Source organism: Rhinolophus ferrumequinum, chromosome 15 (assembly GCF_004115265.2).
Source record: "Rhinolophus ferrumequinum isolate MPI-CBG mRhiFer1 chromosome 15, mRhiFer1_v1.p, whole genome shotgun sequence".
Classification (NCBI taxonomy): Eukaryota; Metazoa; Chordata; class Mammalia; order Chiroptera; family Rhinolophidae; genus Rhinolophus; species Rhinolophus ferrumequinum.
The window spans coordinates 39,594,055-39,611,948 of record NC_046298.1 but is presented as its reverse complement, the minus strand read 5'-3'; the positions used below and the strand labels follow the sequence as shown (position 1 = coordinate 39,611,948).

The following is a 17,894-nucleotide window of genomic DNA, read 5'->3' as shown; positions in this document are numbered from 1 at the left end:
GACACAAACATTTGCCAGACTGGATCCTGCCCCCGTCTCTGCACCAGGGTCCCTGCCATGTCTTCTCGCGGGAGCGAGAGGCGTCCAGGTCACCTTTGCTCTAGCATGGAAATGCACATCATGGGTGTTACCTTCCCCGTGGCCACCCACCAGCTTCACTACAGGAACTTACCCACATTGTACAGAAACCAGCACCCTCTCCTGACAGATCTCCCACTGACAGGGCCAACTGCCCAAGAGGCAAGTGTAGTCCTGTCACTCCTGCTACAACTCCTGGTGCCAGTCTAGGGCCTAAGGACCCTAAGTCCTCAAGCGTGGCACTCACCAGTGGGCCATCCTTGCAGCCTCACCTCTCACGTCATCTCCCGGGCTCCATGTATTATTGCTGAAATGAGTTTTACTGTTCTATCTGGCAGGGGTTTTCTCCTTTTTGTTTTGTAAATGTTGAGAACTGGAGCCCTGACACAAGTATCCTGCCTTCAGGTTCCCTCAGGTCACTGATTTTCACACCTCCTCCAACCTCTCACCCTGAGCCTTTTTAAAAGTCAGCACCCTTTGAACAGAAGAAATTGCGCATGGAATCTTAAAAACAGAAGTAGAGATGATGTGGTTGAAACAAGAGTCAAGGCCTAGAGTTCGAAATTGTCACTCACAGAGCCTCACGCTCAAATGGGACAGAGTTTGGGGAACACTGTCACACGCTGATGACATGTTAAATTGCTGCAACCTTTTTGGAGTGCAGTCTTGGTGGTAGCTATGAAAATTTAAAAATTCACCACAGACCAAGAAGTTACGCTTTTAGAAATAAATACTACAACTATAGTTCCACAATGTAAAAATGTACAAATTGCTCACCCCAGCACTACTAAATGTGCTCCAATGGGGAAGTGGGGGGAGACTAAATCACACAGGAGTTTTGTGTGGGGGACACAAAAACATCTCTAAGATATTCTGGTAAGTGGGAAAAAGATAAGCTGTCACTGCAGCATTGACTGTTCCAGCAAATAACTTTCAGGTTTACCAACAGAAAACTGGCTAAACTATGCTAGGGTAAATGGACACCTGCATCAGAATACTCGGCAGCCACTAAATAAAAAGGTGGAAACTAACCAAACGCCCACTAACAGAGGGCTGATTGCCTAATATGGGAGATCCACACAATGAGTACAGACAATATAAAAGAAAAAGGAAGTCCTCTAGGCAGATGATATAAAAAGATCTCTAAGATATATGTTAAGCAAAAATGATGCAGAATAACAGGTATAATAAGCTACTTTCTGTGTAAAAGAAGAAAAATAACAATCACCTTTCTTGCATTTGGATAAAGACATCCTGAGTATCAGTGGATCCACGTGTGGGGAAGGGTATATGTGAACAATGGGTGGAGGGGGAAGGTCTGTCGACTTTATACTGTGTACTTTTTCATATTTCTTCGTGTTTTTGGAAACCATGTGAATTTATTAACTATTCAAAAATATTTTTAATTGAATTAGATCTATTATCTGTGCAGACAGGGAGAAATAGCCAAGTTTTACTGTTAAATGGAAAAAATTCAAGGTTTAGAATAGAGTATAAACATGGTTAATTTTTAAGAAACATGCTTTTTATTAAAAAGATAATGAGGTCATGAAAGACAAAGGAACTGAGAAACTGTTTCACACTGAAAAGACATGAGAAGAGAATGTAATACGTGACCCTGAACCAGAAACGAAACTGCTCCAAAGGATATTGTTGAGACAACTGACAAAATTCAAATGTGGACTGAGAAGCAGTAGATAACAGCATTACATCAATGTTAAATTTGATAACCACACTGTGGTCAAGACAATTAACAGCTTTATTCTTCAGAAATGCATGCTGAAGTATTACGGAATAAAGACGTAATGTAGGCAACCTACTCTCAAATAGGTCAGATAAAATCATATACATGTGTGAGAAAACGGTAAAGCAAATGTTAGAATCTGAACAAGGATCTAGGAGAGTTCTTTGGGCTTTTAAGTTTTCAATTATTTCAAAGTGGAAAGAAAAAAAAAAAAAGAGTACAAATCTGAGGGAGGGAGAGTACAAGACCAAGAGGAAGCGTCCACCTGGGGGGCCACTCCTTAGCAGGGCCTCATGGCACATTTTGCAAACACCTGTAACTCCTAATGGTAACAGTAGGAAGTAGGGATTTACTTACTACTTCCTAGTTCTAATGGATTAACTTAATGACCTTACACGAAATTCAGAGGTAGGCGCAAAGATTCTCATTCAGAGTAGACTGAAATACCGGGCGGGTAAGTGGCCCAGAGCTGTGAGTGGAAAAGCAGGGACTGGGTCTCAAGAGTCTGGCCCCCGAGCAGACAGCCACCGTCCACAGCACTGCTGGCACTGCTCTCCGGGACTGACGGTCGGTAGCAGCTCAGGCACTCTCTCGCTGTGTTGTACCCACCCTCGCCCTCCTAGAAGGCAGTGCACTGTAGGAAGGCTGGCTTAACCAGTGTGAGGTGAAGGAAGAGAGAAGTTTAGGTATGAGATGATGTCAAAGGGGGGCAAAAGCCAACACCACTGCCACTGAGAGCAGACTGGCTATTCTGTAGCAAAGAAAGATTAAGAAATTCTTGGCTTTGTTTAGAAAATGTCACTCCGGTCTCTAGGAACAGAGGAAGGCTGTGCACACCTGATGAGCCCAAATCTCTTCAGGATGCCATCTGACAGCTTTGCACAGAAGACCAGAGTGGACAGAATGGCAGATTTTTGCACAAAATGACAGCACACATTCCAGTCTGTCAAAGAGACAAAGAGGTATGGCAAGAGTGGCTGGACATCGGGTAGACAATGGATGGAGGTATTCTGCAAAAGAAGTCCTGAGAGGACCAACATTTGGTTCTGCCAACTCCCACAGGCTGCCAGCACTCACCGCAAAGCAGCCAATCACATCATTCTCTGCAAACTTGTCTCCGTAGTTCTCAAACCGGCTACTGGTGGACTTCTTCCCAGTGCCTCCATAGCCATAGGAGAAAGGCTCTTCGCCTGATGGAAGAAATAGGCAAAGGCAGGTTAAACCTGCGATGCTCACAACAGCCTTTATGGCTGTCACATACTGTTAAAGAAAAAAGTAATTTTCTTTACTAGTTTACTGATCAGATGCTTTTGGCGGGGAAGGTGAGGAAGTTCCTTAAAAGGAAGCCCTTCATTATGCAGAACTCCTGAGGGCTTGATGGATTTAGGTGTTAAGCTTGGAGTAGAAGCCAAACTGCTCTGCACAGAAAGGGAGAATTTAGAAAGAAAGGGAGGAGGGGAAGAGAGGAGCTGGAATAGAGGAAGTTCCGTGGAAGTGATGTAACCCTTCCCCATGACGCTCAATATCCAGTCAAATCTACTAATGGCAACAATTTTTGGTGCCAGTGGGTTTTTGGCAGCAGTCAGTAAAGGGGCTGGGTTTTGCTTCTGGAAACCAAGAGGTCTAACCCCTAGGAAAGGTATTAGATTTCCTCAGGCTATAGAACTGGCGGTTGGAGCAATCTGACTGAGGTCCCAAGGGCCCTGCGTGGCACTTGGGTTATATAGAGATCCTTGGCCAGGAACCCAAGGAGCATCCTGCCAAAAAAGCAGCAGCCAACAAGCATGAATTCCAGGCCCAGTTCTTCTATGAACCAGCTGTGTGACCCTGGACATCTGCTTGACCGTTCGAAGCTTTGTATCTGCATCCATGTCAACTACCCAACACTTACATCTCAAAACTGAGACAAAGATAAAATGAGATGACACGAATCTTATTAGAATAAAAAAAATGCTAATATATGTCAAAATGAAAACTGTACACTCCTCTTGACCTAGCATTTCTACTCTTAAAAATCAGCCTCAAGTGAACAGTTAGACCAATTACAAACAAGGATAGCTCAACTGTTTAGGAGCAAACAATTGCGATCAATTTAAATAATCTACAAAACATTTATAAATAATTGATACAACTACAAAGTGGAAAATTACGCAGTGATCAAAAAAGCTATGCTTATTTACCAAACTATGTCCATCATATATTAAGTAGAAAAAAGAAATTAGGTTTCAAAATAGTATGCGGAGTGTGACCCAGTTTGAGATAATACAAAGAACAAAAGAACTGTTTAGAAGACAGTAGATAAAAATGTTAACACTGGTTGTTATCTCGAAGTTTTAGGAGGTTTATTTATTTTTCCCCCTCCCTGTAAGGCCTGAATTTTTACAAGGAGCACTATTTTCATAATCAGAATGTTTATATGACCAAGGCACATCTGAGATTTGACATTGAAATCAGTCACTTGGGGACAGAAGGTCACTGAAGCTTGGGGTCCTGTGAAAATTCAAAACCTGTCACTGGGCAGGCCCTACCTCTAGTCGCCAACCAGCCCTGGCTCCACTGGTCTCTGCTTCCCCTTTTACTCTGGGTTAGGCTTTGGACAGAAAATCCTAGGTAGAACTAGTGGGGCTTAAGGAACTTATTTTTATTTTTGGCATAGTTTGAGGATGGGAGACAATTGATATTTTTAAAGAAAGGTAACAGTTTTCTAAAGAACACTTTGGATCCTCTCCTAAAAGATGGATACATTTTTCATAGAAAAGTTGTTATATTTAACAGTGGTCCCTCCAGCTGAATCTTGTTTGCCTGAAGCGAGGCAGTGGCATATACCTAAATCCTTGTTCCACCCCAGGCGAGTTCTGTTCCGACTCTGACATTGGGAAGAAAAGGTTAGGAAGCTCAAGAATCCAGGGATAGAGGCAGTCATTCTCCTCTGGCCTGCTTGGCTGCCCTCCTTACCTAGCTGGGTGCTACAGGAGTCCAGGGACCAGCCGATGCGGACGACATGCGGATCGGGCTCCGTGGATGGAAGGTGCTTCACAGCGATTTCCTCATTGATCTGGGGACAGAGAACAAGGGGCTCAGAACTGGTTCTCTGGAGGTTGGTGGGTTATGAGACAATACAGAAGGAAAGCTCATAGACATTTAAAAACAGCAATGGCTTTCGTTGCTGGAGAAAAGGCATCTAAGCTGCTCTGAAGGGCTTGTTGCACTGAAAGCAGTGCGTCTGAAGGGCTCAGCAGAGTGCAGAGCCACAGAGATAGGTATTTCAAAAGTTCTTTTTTAGTTCTAACATCTGCTGCAGGGAAAACAGAGACCTTCATATTTGACATAGAAGGGTAAAATCGATGCAATGTTTTGGAGGGCGATTTAGCAGTCCTTTTAGATTAAAAGTGCACTTTTAGATTAAAAGTGCAAATGCACATGCTGTATAACCCAGCAATTTAGTATGGCGTTGTTTATATTACCAGAAAAAAAATACAGAAAAAGACCATGTATAAAGCAGTGGTCACATTATGGTACATCCACGCCATAGAATATGATGCAACTGTTAAAATGAATGAGGCAGGGCTAATAAACTGGCACAGAAAAAATGTCCAAGATATAGTATTACATAAAAGAAGCAGAAAGGATAAAAAGCTCCTTGTGACTTAACCTTTAGTTAACTTAGAGGTTAGACTGCCAATAATCATCTCTATTTATATTAGTTTGTGGCTTCTGGAAAGTTACCCTTTTTCACCGACTTTCAGATGGACGGTTTTCACATTTTAACATCTCCAAAATCAAGATATACCTTACAATTGATGTCATAAGAAAGCACTGTCAATTTCATCGGCAGTGTTTCTCTGTGAGTAGCACACAAAACAATGCATAACTTACAGTCAACAGTATCTTATAGTAAAAAACAATAACCCTGGGCCTCAGCTGCTACATCTAAAAAGTGAACAGTTCCTATTTCATGATGGCACTGTAAGGATTAATGAAGATACCTGTGTAAAGAGCTTATTTTTTACCGTATCTAGTGAATACAAAGTGTTCTATAAATATTGGCTATAATAAATGTTTTGTTATACAAAGAAGGACACACAAGAAATTGTTAAAAAGTTATCTCTGGAGGATAGGAAGGGGACTGGGAGGATGTGAGCATAACTTTTGCTTTTTCACCCTATACTCTCCTGTGCCATCTGAACTTTTGTGAAACACGAGTATGTGTTATTTTCATAAACATAACACGGAACTGTGGAGAGATGATGGCAGAGGGTGGCCTGATGGCAGAATCTTTTTTTGCCCTGCTCTCCCCCTGGTCTCCCTTCAATTGGTGATGCCCGAGCCCATTCTTCCTAGCTAACTTTTCTTTCAAACAACTCCTTTTCCCAGTTCTACAAACACGTCACCCCTAGAATGGTTGGCTGTATAATACCTGGGTCAAATCCCACCAAGGAAAAATCTGCTTGGTGAAGCAATGTATGGTTGGCCTGCTTTCCTGATACAGCATTTAGCGAGGGTATAATTCTCTTAAGTTCATTATACTTTTTTTGCGTGGACACAAAGTTTATGCCCAATCAAATCTCTTTTGCAATCATGACTCTGACTAGGGTGGCTGGTGACAGGCTATTCCAAAGGATGGACCTGCTTTCTGTCCCTGTCCCCTCTGTTGTTCCCACTCACCTTCATCTCGAAGCACACACGGCCCCTTCTGACCCCATAGCTGGCACGGGCTCCTGACCACAGGTATGCAAAGCCCTCGATTGTGAGTGGGTAGCCACTACTCCGGTCTCGGGCCACCTTGAAGTGGAGGTCGCAGTTATCTGTGGAGGAAAAAGCCTGGAGTTGACTGATTATTATTATTATTTTTTAAAGATTTTATTGGGGAAGGGGAACAGGACTTTATTGGGGAACAGTGTGTACTTCCAGGACTTTTTCCAAATCAAGTTGTTGTTCTTTCAATCTTAGTTGTGGAGGGTGCAGCTCAGCTCCAGTTGCCATTGTTAGTTGCAGGGTGCAGAGCCCATCATCCCTTGCGGGAGTCGAGGAATTGAACTGGCAACCTTGTGGTTTAGAGCCCACTGGCCCACGTGGGAATCGAACCGGCAGCCTTCGGCATTAGGAGCACCAAGCTCCAACCACCTGAGCCACCAACCAGCCTTGACTGATTCTTTTAAAAGTTCCCACGAGAAAGACAAGCATAGACAAAGGTAAGTTTCCCAGAAGTGTTACCCAGGAGCACATAAGCCAACACACCGTGGTGGCAGGTTCAGGAGAAACCTGCCACACTGCCTAGCCATTCTGCCTTTCAGGAGAAAGGCTCTCCTGAAATACTGCAAACTGGCCTGCAGAATCAAAGCAGCCATTTCACATAGAAACTGGGGTTCTTTACCTGGCTGGGGTCTGAAAATGGCCATCGGTGGGAACCCTAGAAATTGCACACAAATGCCTTTTATGGTGATTGTACACTTGCTAGGGAGAGGATCCGTAGCTTCACCAGTTTCAAGGGATTTTAGACAAAAAAACAAAGGGCTGATCCCCACTGCCGTTCGCTGCAACCATCTCTATGCGCTTCAACCATCTCCAAGCGCTAAGTCAGTTTGGGAGCCAGACACTTGCTGCCACAGGTACACAGACATCTGACCATGATCTAGACCTGCCACAAGCTCCCACCTCAGCCTCTCGTGGGCCTAGGACTCTCCTGCTATAGCGCCGACTCTTCCCACTCTTCCAGGAGCCAGGCATGCCTCCAAGTCTCTCCTGACCATCTCATCTAGTCAGCTCCCTCCTTTCTCTAAAGGCTGAGTGCCACGTCTGTACATTTGACATTTGATCAGATGCTGCTTCAAAGACCACTGCTACCCAATACTCTAAATACTTTAAAAAACGTTTAGCTTTACTGTGTGTTTTGAGATCTTGTGATAGATGGGACTAGGTATGAGATGGCTTTATCTCTTCCAAAAGCGTGTAGCTATTGCTCTATAAACATCAGCCATGTAATGAAATACATGAATACACTGCTGTTTACTTTCTGCTCTGTTGTCAAGTACAGTGTTCTGAGACCTAAGTGGACTCTGGGTGCATTTAAAAATTCAGATCCACAGGCTCTACCACTTAGATTCTGTCTTAGGAGGTCTGAGCAAGGACAGGACCTCGAAAATTATTCCTCCAAATGTTTAGATGTGCACTCAAGGGGAAAGCCACTTATCCAGTGGAAAGAAAACTGAACTGGAGGACAGAGATCAGGGTGAGCCAGGTTAATGCCTCAGAGGACAAAGCGGCATTGGTTTCACCAGGAACGTGAGCAGCTGATGGAAACTGGGGAACTGGTCATCAAAGAGTTAAGTTTCTCCAGCAGCACTCAGGTTCCCTTCCTGATTAGATGACAACCCCCAGTGTGTACATGGTGTTCAGGGTTTTCCAAATTGCTCTCGTATCCATTCTCCACTGAGTGTCACTGAAAGTCCTCTGAGATATTAGGGCAGGATCACTCTTCCCTGAAGAGAAGCTCAGAGAAGTAGAATGACTTGCCCAGAATCCCACAAATAGAACTGGGAGCAGATCTGTCTCCAAACCAGCACCCTGTCTGGACTAACACTGGCCCTGGATGGCACCAGGCATAGATTCCGTGAAGTCAAGGCAGTATCCCAGTACTGACCGGAAGGCAGAATCTGATAGGCACACAGGGACTCACATGTGTCGATGGCAACGAGGGTGTCATCAAAGTCATCTTCATCCTCTTCAGCAGGAGGCTGAGGAGAGCGGCCCCTGCGTCAGAAATAGGGGTTAAGTGACATGAGAACGACTGAATGAGCACAGGAAGGGAAATGAAGGTTCTACTGGAATTTACAAGTGATCTCCACACTGCTTCCTGGATTTCAATTTGTTCCCAGAGAGGGCAGAACTCTGCAACCCTACATCCTTGCAACGAGAGCAATGACTGTTAACTCCTAGAGTGGGGATAGGACGAGGGCACGCTCTTCTAAAGAGGGCCATTAGAATCAGTTAGCGGACTTTTCCTTTTTTCTTTTTAAATACACACATTTAAATTTCTTTTTCTCTTTTTTTTTAATTGGGGAACAGTATGTTTCTCTGGGGCCCATCAGCTCCAAGTCGTTGTCCTTCAATCTAGTTGTGGAGGGCACAGCTCAGCTCCAAGTCCAGTCGCCATTTTCAATCTTAGTTGCAGGGGGCACAGCCCACCATCCCATGCGGGAATTGAACCGGCAACCTTGTTGAGAGCTCGCGCTCTAACCAAATGAGCCATCCGGCTGTCCCTAGAGAACTTTTTCAAAGATGACTCTTCTCTCCATGCACCCCCGACATACTAAACTCTGTTACTGACGGGAGGCCATGGTAGCCCAAAGGGTACTGGGCCAGAAAAAGGAGTGTGTGAAAGCTTAGATAAACCTCTGTAATTATAACCTGTCCACATACCAGGCTTCCTAAAACTCCACATTTGAAAGGATAGGGAATGACCCGTTTTTTTCAGTCTCTTTCTTTCAAAAGTGTCCTAAATTATAAAAAAGATTCATCTTCCTACCAAAACTTCCTACTAAAAAGGGAATGTATTAAAATACTGCTGGTTTCTAACATATAGGAATAAAGGGGAGTGGTAGGAGGGTAGGATCTAATGCCCAGGTTCCTGCCTGGGACAGTCTGGATGACCCTAATTCACTGTGTGCCCAAATCAGGTACCCCACGCCCATCTGGCTGCTGGCACACCCTGGGCAGCAGGCTTCCCTCTGGTGGAGTGCCTCCCTGGCCCTGCCAGTCCAGGGCTAGCACAGAGCCTGATCCAACAAAGGACGAACTCATCACACAGTGAATCTCTCCTAGGAAGTGTTCCCTGCAGCCCAGGTTGGAGAGAGCGCTCTTCCTCTGCTCTCCGTCGGCAAGTAGCTCTAGGCCTCTGCTCTGTGGAGGTGGTGGGAGAAACTCAGAAGAGCTGGGTTCCATATCCTTAGTCATAGCCTGTGAGACCCAGGCCCTGTATTAAAGGAGTCACAACTAGATGGACTCCCCCAGGAAATAAAATGTGTCAGATGGCCAGTCCAAATGAATACAGGAAAGGTCATTCCTACTTCCTGTAATCAGAGAAGGCTTCATATAGGGGCTAAAGGAGGGAAGGAGGAGGGTAGGACTGGACCTGGGAAAGGGAAAACGCGATGACCAGGGCAGGGGCCACTCCGTCCTGAGCACGACACTCACATGCACCCTGGCTTACTTGTGTATGTGTCTGTCTCTGTCCCTATACTGGCAACAACAGAAAGCAAAACCCACTGTCCAAATCATCTGTGTCCCCAGTGTCCAGCCCACGGGTGGGCACCTGGTGAAAGCACTATGCTGACAATGAATGAATGAGTGGATGGACGGAGGGAGTGTGTTTGGGAGAAGGGCCAGGAAATAGATCTTTTTCAATCGAGGAATACTGAGCAGCAGTTAAGAATAGGACACTGCAGGGCTGGCCCGGTGGCTCAGGCGGTTGGAGCTCCATGCTCCTCACTCCGAAGGCTGCCGGTTCGATTCCCACATGGGCCAGTGGGCTCTCAACCACAAGGTTGCCAGTTCAACTCCTCGAGTCCCGCGAGGGATGGTGGGCTCCACCCCCTGCAACTAAGATTGAATACGGCATCTTGAGCTGAACTGCCGCTGAGCTCCCGGATGGCTCAGTTGGTTGGAGTGCATCCTCTCAACCACAAGGCTGCTGGTTCGACTCCCACAGGGGATGGTGGGCTGCGCCCCCTGCAACTAGAAAACGGCAACTGGACCTGGAGCTGAGCTGCGCCCTCCACAACTAAAACTGAAAGGACAACAACTTGAAGCTGAACGGCACCCTCCACAACTAAGATTGAAAGGACAACAACTTGACTTGGAAAAAAGTCCTGGAAGTACACACTGTTCCCCAATAAAGTCCTGTTCCCCTTCCCCAATAAAATCTTTAAAAAAAAAAAAAAAAAAAAGAATAGGATACTGCAGGACTGCATGGCAGTGGGGCAAAGGACTGAAAAGGCAGGCTGGTATCTCACACGTGGAAGGCGAAGGTGTATGGACTTTACCCTGCAGGTAATGGGAAGGACCAAAAGCTTTGCAAAGCTGAATGTGATAGTGAATGCAGGAAGGACGAGGGCAGGGAGAGCTCTGCTCTGCCCCTATTGGTTAGTGCAACGGTCCCAGCAGGCACTGGGCTACAGACAGAGAGACCGACTAGAACAAGCGTGACTACTGCCTCACACACTCACCTCCTATCCTCTCGGTGCTCGAAGTACCCCCGTCCCCGGTTTTCTTCATAAGGCCTCTTGCGACTCTGGAATTGCTGCCTTTCTGGCTTCAGTTGAGATGCTTCAGGAGGGAGGAAGCTGGTGGGTGCTTCCTGCTTCATCTCTGTCTTCACTTCTACTGCTGGGACAAATCCAGATGGTCAAGACACGTGGAAACTCCTCAGCTATCACTTTTCTGGTCCCCTCCACCTCGGGACATGTTGGCAGGATCCTGACTACAGTGATGAAAGGCTGAGCACAGGCAGCCTGCTGGGTGCAATGGAAGCCTGGTGAGGGAGCCAAGAAGGCTGGACTGGAGAACAGGGTGAGGATAAAGGGAGGTTGGGGACAGCCAACCAGGCACATCAGCACTGACAAGTGATGGGGTGACAGATGTCAGTCAGATAACTCTCAGCCTTCACGGGGTGGGAGAGGGGACTTCAGCACCAAATAAGGACAAGGTCTCCAAGGGCCTACCAAAAGGCATCTACCTTGGACTGCACGCAGTGGGAGGGAGCCCTACAGGACGTCTAAGATCCCTTTAAACTGAGATTCCACGAGTCTACATTCTTCAATTTCTCCTCCCAAAGACTCTCTCCACCTTAGTTCTCACAAAGCTTCTTCAGTCTTGACAAAGGGAGAAGGTCAATTCAACAGAGTACTGATGCTGCAGCTAATTCCACTGGCTTTAAAAACTATCACAAAGCCTAGAATCACTCCAGAAGGCAAGGCCTACACTTAAGCCAGCCCATGGGCGGGAGGGTCTCACGGAATCACATCACAAGTAGGAAGTCAGGAAGGGATAACATACTGTGGACCACAGGAACGTCCCGACCTCAGGCAGACTCCCAGAATCAGTGTCTAACCGAGAGCGAACCCTGACTCGGCCTAGCCTTACTTCTCCCCCAGCACCTACGCCTGAGCGGTGGGTCACTCACACCTACTCATTTCAGCACTCTCCCCACGACCACCTGGGGTCACTCCCTGGCGCTGGCATGCAGACAAATATCTGTGAGAAGGCGCCTGCTTCCCAGGACTGGGATGGTGCTCACCCATCTGCAGAGGGCCTCCCGGTCCCCAGCACATCATGGGGCTCACAGGACGCCCTGATAAATGTCTGTTGATAACAGCATAGAAAATACTCTCCTTGGGCCACATGATCCCACAAGTCTCACAGAGCCTAACAGAAATCTGCCGTTTAACCTACATTTATTAAAATCCTGAGCCACCCATAAGAAATGTCTGGGGATTTCACTTTGCGGATAAACCAGAATGGAATTAGATAGAATCAACTGGATTCACTATGGCACTTGGGCCACACACAACACAGTGAAAGGAGCGCAAGACTGGGAGTCAGTCCTGGCTCTGTCATGACTCAACAGTGGGACCCTGCTTTCCAAAAAGGACACAAATGGTGAGGAATACAGTGTCCCAGGAGCCAGTTTCCTGGGTTCTAACCCAGCTCTGCCATCAAACAGCCACCTCCCCAATCAATAAAATGGGGAGAGAGCTTACATCTGTTATTTCCCAAACTAGAGTTACAAAGAATTTTGTTTTGCAAAGACATGTTTACAAGTTTGGGAAATCCCGGGTTTAAACAGTATGACCCAGAATTTTTTCAATCCAGAACTTCCCAGAGCTTTTAATGCTCTAATAAGCAATGTGACTCTTCCAGAGGTGGTATAGCAGATGCTGCATTTTCCATGTGACTGGCAAAACACTCCTTTTTTGAGAAATCCCTAATAACATCACATAGAACAATATTCAGAGCACGGGAAATACCAGACTAGATTTAGATTCTGGCTTCCACATTCTAAGATTCTAAAAAAGACCCAGGTATTGGCCTCCAGGCCTAAACTCTTCAGGGCGCTGACACTAACATCTGAAAACAGACACTATGAAGATTCCCCTCGCCCAACACCTGGGAGCAGGACTAAGTTCTTTCCTTCAAAAGAATCTTGCCAGAGTGACAGCGCCCAAATGAACCGCCCAAGAGGAAGACGCCACATCTCTCCGAGAAGATAGGCTCTGGGCAGAGGGTAAGGGCCACGTACAGATCCTCCTTCCATCAGGAGATGTACCCCATGTGCTCTCCTACCTGGGTGATAGGCCTGGGGCTGCTCCACTTCCAGAGGCCTCTTCTCATAGCCTGACTCGTTCTCCTGTTTGATGACCTGCGTCTCATAGAATTGGTTCTGCCTGGTAATATTGTCCATGACATCTTAAAACCAAACAACAGAAAAATGGCCAGTCAGAAGGGTCCTTCTTGGGACTAGAGGTGGCTTTTTCATGCCACACAATATCATCCTCCTGGGCAGAGTCAGTCTGCTAGAGGCTACAAGGTACCGCGACACCTTCAGCTTCAGATGGAAACCTGTCTGGGCAGTCAGCAGCTCCAGCTGCCTGAGGACATGCCTTCTTGCCCCTCAAAAGGCTGGAGCTCTATCTGTGACTGGGTTCTACAGAATCCTACTATATAAAACCAACTGAAGCAGCACTGCTCTGGTTGAAGTGAGGAGACGGGAGACTCAGAGAAGGGGTGCAGCATGACCTCACCCTCTAAGTCCCCTTTCCAGGGTGGGAGCAACTCTGTAAACACCTGGGACTTCATGGAGCACAGTTAAAAAACCGCCAGCCTAGCTGTCCTCTGACAAGGTACAACGCCTAGGGAGCTGCCTTAGGGGCATCACCTTAAAATTGCTTAGAGCATAAACCAGTCCTCTGCCCAGCCCAATTCATTATTCCCACCTGCACAGCCAACCCCCTTAAAGATTCTCTTCCAATCTGCAATAGCTGCAAAGATAAGGGGTAATCATCTCAGCTGAAGGGGAAATGGGGGAGGAAGAAAAGGAATTGTTAGAAAATAGACTCATTAGGGATAAGTCCTGAAATATTTGGTGTTAGGTGGGAAGGGTTTTGAGATGTCTTCTGGGTCCAGGAGGAGCTCACCTGACGGCAAGAACAATAATATTAACTACTTGTGGAGTGTGTACCAGACCCTGGGATACACCTGAGACAAACTTGCCCCACTGAAGTATTCAGTTTATTGAGACAGATCTACATTAAACCAACACACACAAAAAACTAATTATGATTGTGTTAGTGCTACAAAGAAGTACCAGGAGCTAAGACAGGGACCCAGATAAGTGATAAGAATAGAGAAAACATTCCTGGGGTTGGGATAACACATGGTGAAAGCTCAAAGGTGGGACTAAAAGCAGAGTGGGACCAAACATGAAACTTCCTCAAGAATCTTGAAGCCAAACCCAGAAAGAAGTTTGGAAACCTAGGACGAGCAACAAGCAGGTTCTCCACCCCAGGGGCAAGCTCTGCTAGGTGCCTCTAGGGCCCTACCAGCCACGGTGCCAGGACCAGTGAGGCAGAACCACAGGGAAGGAGAGACTATTCTGCAACTCACTGACTGACTGGATCCTTTCTCAGAGGACAAATACATCTGGGCACAAACCAGGTGCAGCCCAAAGGGAGGAAAGTCATAGACCACGTGTTTTGCGACAGGTCTGTTTACTAAAGTTGAAGGAAGGATTGGAGGCAAGCATGAAGGGGACTCAAAAAAGATTTCATTGTAAGGGGTAGGGGAGAGAGAAGAAATGGAGTAGCTCCTTAATTGGAACACAGGGAGTCCTTTCAAACCACCGTTTCTCCCAGACTCCAAGCATAGTGCTCTTCCCACAAAGCCTCACTTCTCTCAGTTCCCAAGAATCTCTCCTATGCCCACAGAGGCAGCCTTGCCCAGAGAACCTGTGATTCTGGGGTCCTTCTCCAGTGCTAAGCCCCCTTACACATGTGACCTCATTCATAACAATCCAGGAGGGCACTATTATTACCCTTATTTTACGCACAACGAAAGCAGGGCTCACAGAGGTAAAGTGACTTGCCCAAGTCGTGGAGCCACATGTGAAACCAAGTCTGTTTGAGTCTGGAGTCTGTGCTCTGAAGCACCTAACTTGCTTTCCTCTGAGACACCACTGGCCATTGGCTCTTCTTTGTAAGCATTCCTGCCGGGGTCTCTCCTGCCCTAGACCTGCACACTGGGCCACCCCTCCTTCCTTCACAGGTCTCCGCAATGGGAAGTACTCTTCCCAGCATCTGGGTCCTAGATAGTCCCCAGGCCACCCTCTACTCCAAATCCACATTCAACTTGTCCCCCTCTAGGAGATCCCATCTCCCATGAACAAGTAAGTACCCAATGCCAACCCCAAATCTTGTCTCTTTCCTGACCTCCTTGTTCTCCTCATTCCCTTAGCCCCAAGGCCCAGGGTGCCCTCTTTTCAGAGAAATATCACAAACCCCGGATGCCAGAGGCCTTTCTTCTTACTCCTTAACCTCTCCGATCCCCATTCCCCAGTCCTGCTAGAAAGCCACCCTTTGGTAACACCAGATATACTCCCTCCCCATACCAGGGTCGCCCTTCTTCAGATAATCACAGATCTACCCTACCACCTCTCGTTCTAAGTCATACCCTGAGTGATGCAGAGGTTTCCTGCTACCTCTTGAGGCCTCCCGCCAATCCCTGGGCACACAAATAACTGTTTTGGGGGCCAAGGAGACCTCTCAGCCCCAGAAACATTATCCCCCATTCCACCCTGAGGTCCCCAGCCAAGTCAACAGGTTTTCTCTTTCCTTCCACATCCCACACACTCTATCCTCCCCGATATGTGCTAGGCCAGCTACACATTCCTGTGGACACAAGGATCCCGTCCCCCAGATACTCCACCGACTTCAAACTCCACCGACTTCAAACTCCACCAACCTGTTATCTGCCCCACCCCACCAACCCGCTCTTCAGACTGTTAACCCAGACCATTCAGCCTCTGATAGAAGCCTCTGAGCTTTCTATCCCCAGAACCTTGCCAGCTCTAGATCTTTAGGTCCCCTGTGCAGTGAAGCATCTTTCTCTCCCCTGCCAGTCTCCCACTCCAAAGCTCCCTATACCTCCTCTACAAGTCAACCAGAAGGTCCCCACATTTCCCAGCACCCAATGTCCCTGCCTCAGGGTTGGCCTTCAGCCCTGGATTTCAGAGCCCCTCAGGCCATCTTCAGACAGATGAGGTTCCCCCCAGTCCAATCACAGGGTGGTTTCCCATATGCCCTAAACGATCACCAGCCAAACACTAGAGCACCCGGTCCATCAGACCCTCCCCGGCCAGACATCACTTCCATCTCACCAACCCGTCCTAGTAGCAAATATGAAACTTCCCATTACCCCACCAAGCTGCAAACTCCAGCATCCTCCATCCTCAAAACTCTCCCAGCCCTGAACACCTGCCCTGAAAACACGGCTCCCAACGCCCAGCCCACAAGCTGGGCTAACACAGCCTCCGAGCCCACCCAGCTCCAAAGCCTAAGATCATCGTTTCCATGACCCTCCTGGGCTCCTGAATAGAAAACCTCTTGTTTTTCCGATTCGCTCAGCTCCCGAAACCACCGCTTCCGGTCTCCCAGCCCTAGGCTTCAGAATCCTCTAAATCCCCCCGGACTTTTCTCATCTCCGAAACCGAGGTCCCCCACGCCCAGTATCTCCCCTGCACCGAATGCCAGGATCCACCCTCCGGTCGTCCCGAGGCCCTTCTCCTGAGATTCTTTTTTCAGCGGAGGGCAGCAGGATCCCCCAATGCTCAGACTGTCTCCCCGACCTCAGGCGCCGGACTCCCGCGTCCCACAGCCCTTCCTCGGCCCGGACTCCGGGCTCCCCGGCCCCCGCCCCGCGCACTCTCACAATGTCCGTCCGGCCCCGAGTAGCCGCCAGGCTCCGGGTGCGGCTGCAGCCCGGGCGGCGGTGGCTGCGCGGTCCCCTCCAGCTCGGAGCCCCCCTCGGTCTCGACCTCCTCGTTGTTGTGCCCGGGTCTCCCCGGTTCGTCGTCGGCCTCGAGCTCCCGCTCGTCGTCGGGCTCCTCGGCCTCCAGCGCCGCCTGCAGCCGCTCAGCAAGCTCGGCCTTGAGGCCGCGAGTGTCCAGGCCGCGGCGCTGCAGCTCCTCACGAAGTTCGTTCACCTTCAGACGGCGCACATCCATGGCCCGGGCCCCCGGGGCGGCCCCCGAGCCCGGCCCTGCCTCCCAGGCCTCTGACCCCCTTAAACCTTTCCTGTCAGAAGGCGAAGGGGGAAAGGGGGGGGCTACTCCAATGGCCGCGGCAGCTCAAAATGGCCGCCGCCACCTCCTCCCCCTCTTCCGTAGTTTCATGCGATGCAACACAGGTGCCAATTGGCCACGGTGTGGGCAACCGGCGCGGGCCCGGAGTCTGAGCCAATCAGAGAGCGGCTTGCAAAAGAACGGCAATGGAAGAGCTCAGTAGCTGCTGGGGAGGAAGCGTTGGCCTACGTCGCTGCCGCGGCCCGAGCAGAGGGCGGGAAAAGACGGGAGGCGGAGCGCACGGTGATTGGGTAGCGACCGTGCGCTCGCTCCCGTAGGGTTAAATGAGGGGAAGGGAGTAAGGACTTAGGCCAATCAGCGATGAGATCTCAGAATGAGCGCGCCCCACGGCCTTTCCTGTGCAGCCCTTTCATCAAACTAGTGCCTCTGTAACACATATTCTAATTGGTCTAGATCTCTCGTCCCTACAACGAATTAAAAGGAGGGTCGGCAGACACCCCCACCCTCCACTACTGCCTTTAAGAAACCGGAAAGAGTTGAATTCACGAAGGGCCCGCCCCTTGCCGTTAGGGCGGTTTCAAAACAATCTGCCCACCAATCGCAATTATTGTTTGATCTCACTAAAGAGATTACAGTTGGATCGCTTTAGGAAAAGCTAACCAGATTGGCCATTCTTCAGCGGACTGCCTCACAAATTTCGCTATAGAGGGAGGCATACGA

At 48.3% G+C, this 17,894-nt stretch overlaps 1 protein-coding gene across 4 annotated transcripts in view; it reads right to left on the bottom strand.

Moving 5' to 3' along the window:
* Positions 1–17,258, bottom strand: part of HNRNPUL1 (heterogeneous nuclear ribonucleoprotein U like 1) — a 33,691-nt gene extending 16,433 nt beyond the window's left edge. Inside the window, exons 1-7 of one of the 4 annotated variants that reach the window (XM_033128690.1) lie at positions 16,802–17,258; positions 13,163–13,285; positions 11,047–11,206; positions 8,499–8,572; positions 6,488–6,627; positions 4,778–4,877; positions 2,900–3,012 (exon numbers count right to left, since the gene is read on the bottom strand). In XM_033128690.1, coding sequence (XP_032984581.1) covers positions 2,900–3,012; positions 4,778–4,877; positions 6,488–6,627; positions 8,499–8,572; positions 11,047–11,206; positions 13,163–13,285; positions 16,802–17,096 — 1,005 coding nt within the window. In that variant the 5' untranslated portion in view covers positions 17,097–17,258. The remainder of the gene's footprint in view (positions 1–2,899; positions 3,013–4,777; positions 4,878–6,487; positions 6,628–8,498; positions 8,573–11,046; positions 11,207–13,162; positions 13,286–16,801) is intronic. The other 3 variants (XM_033128691.1, XM_033128692.1, XM_033128693.1) reach the window with 3 other exon arrangements.
* Between the last annotated feature and the right edge of the window lie 636 nt (positions 17,259–17,894).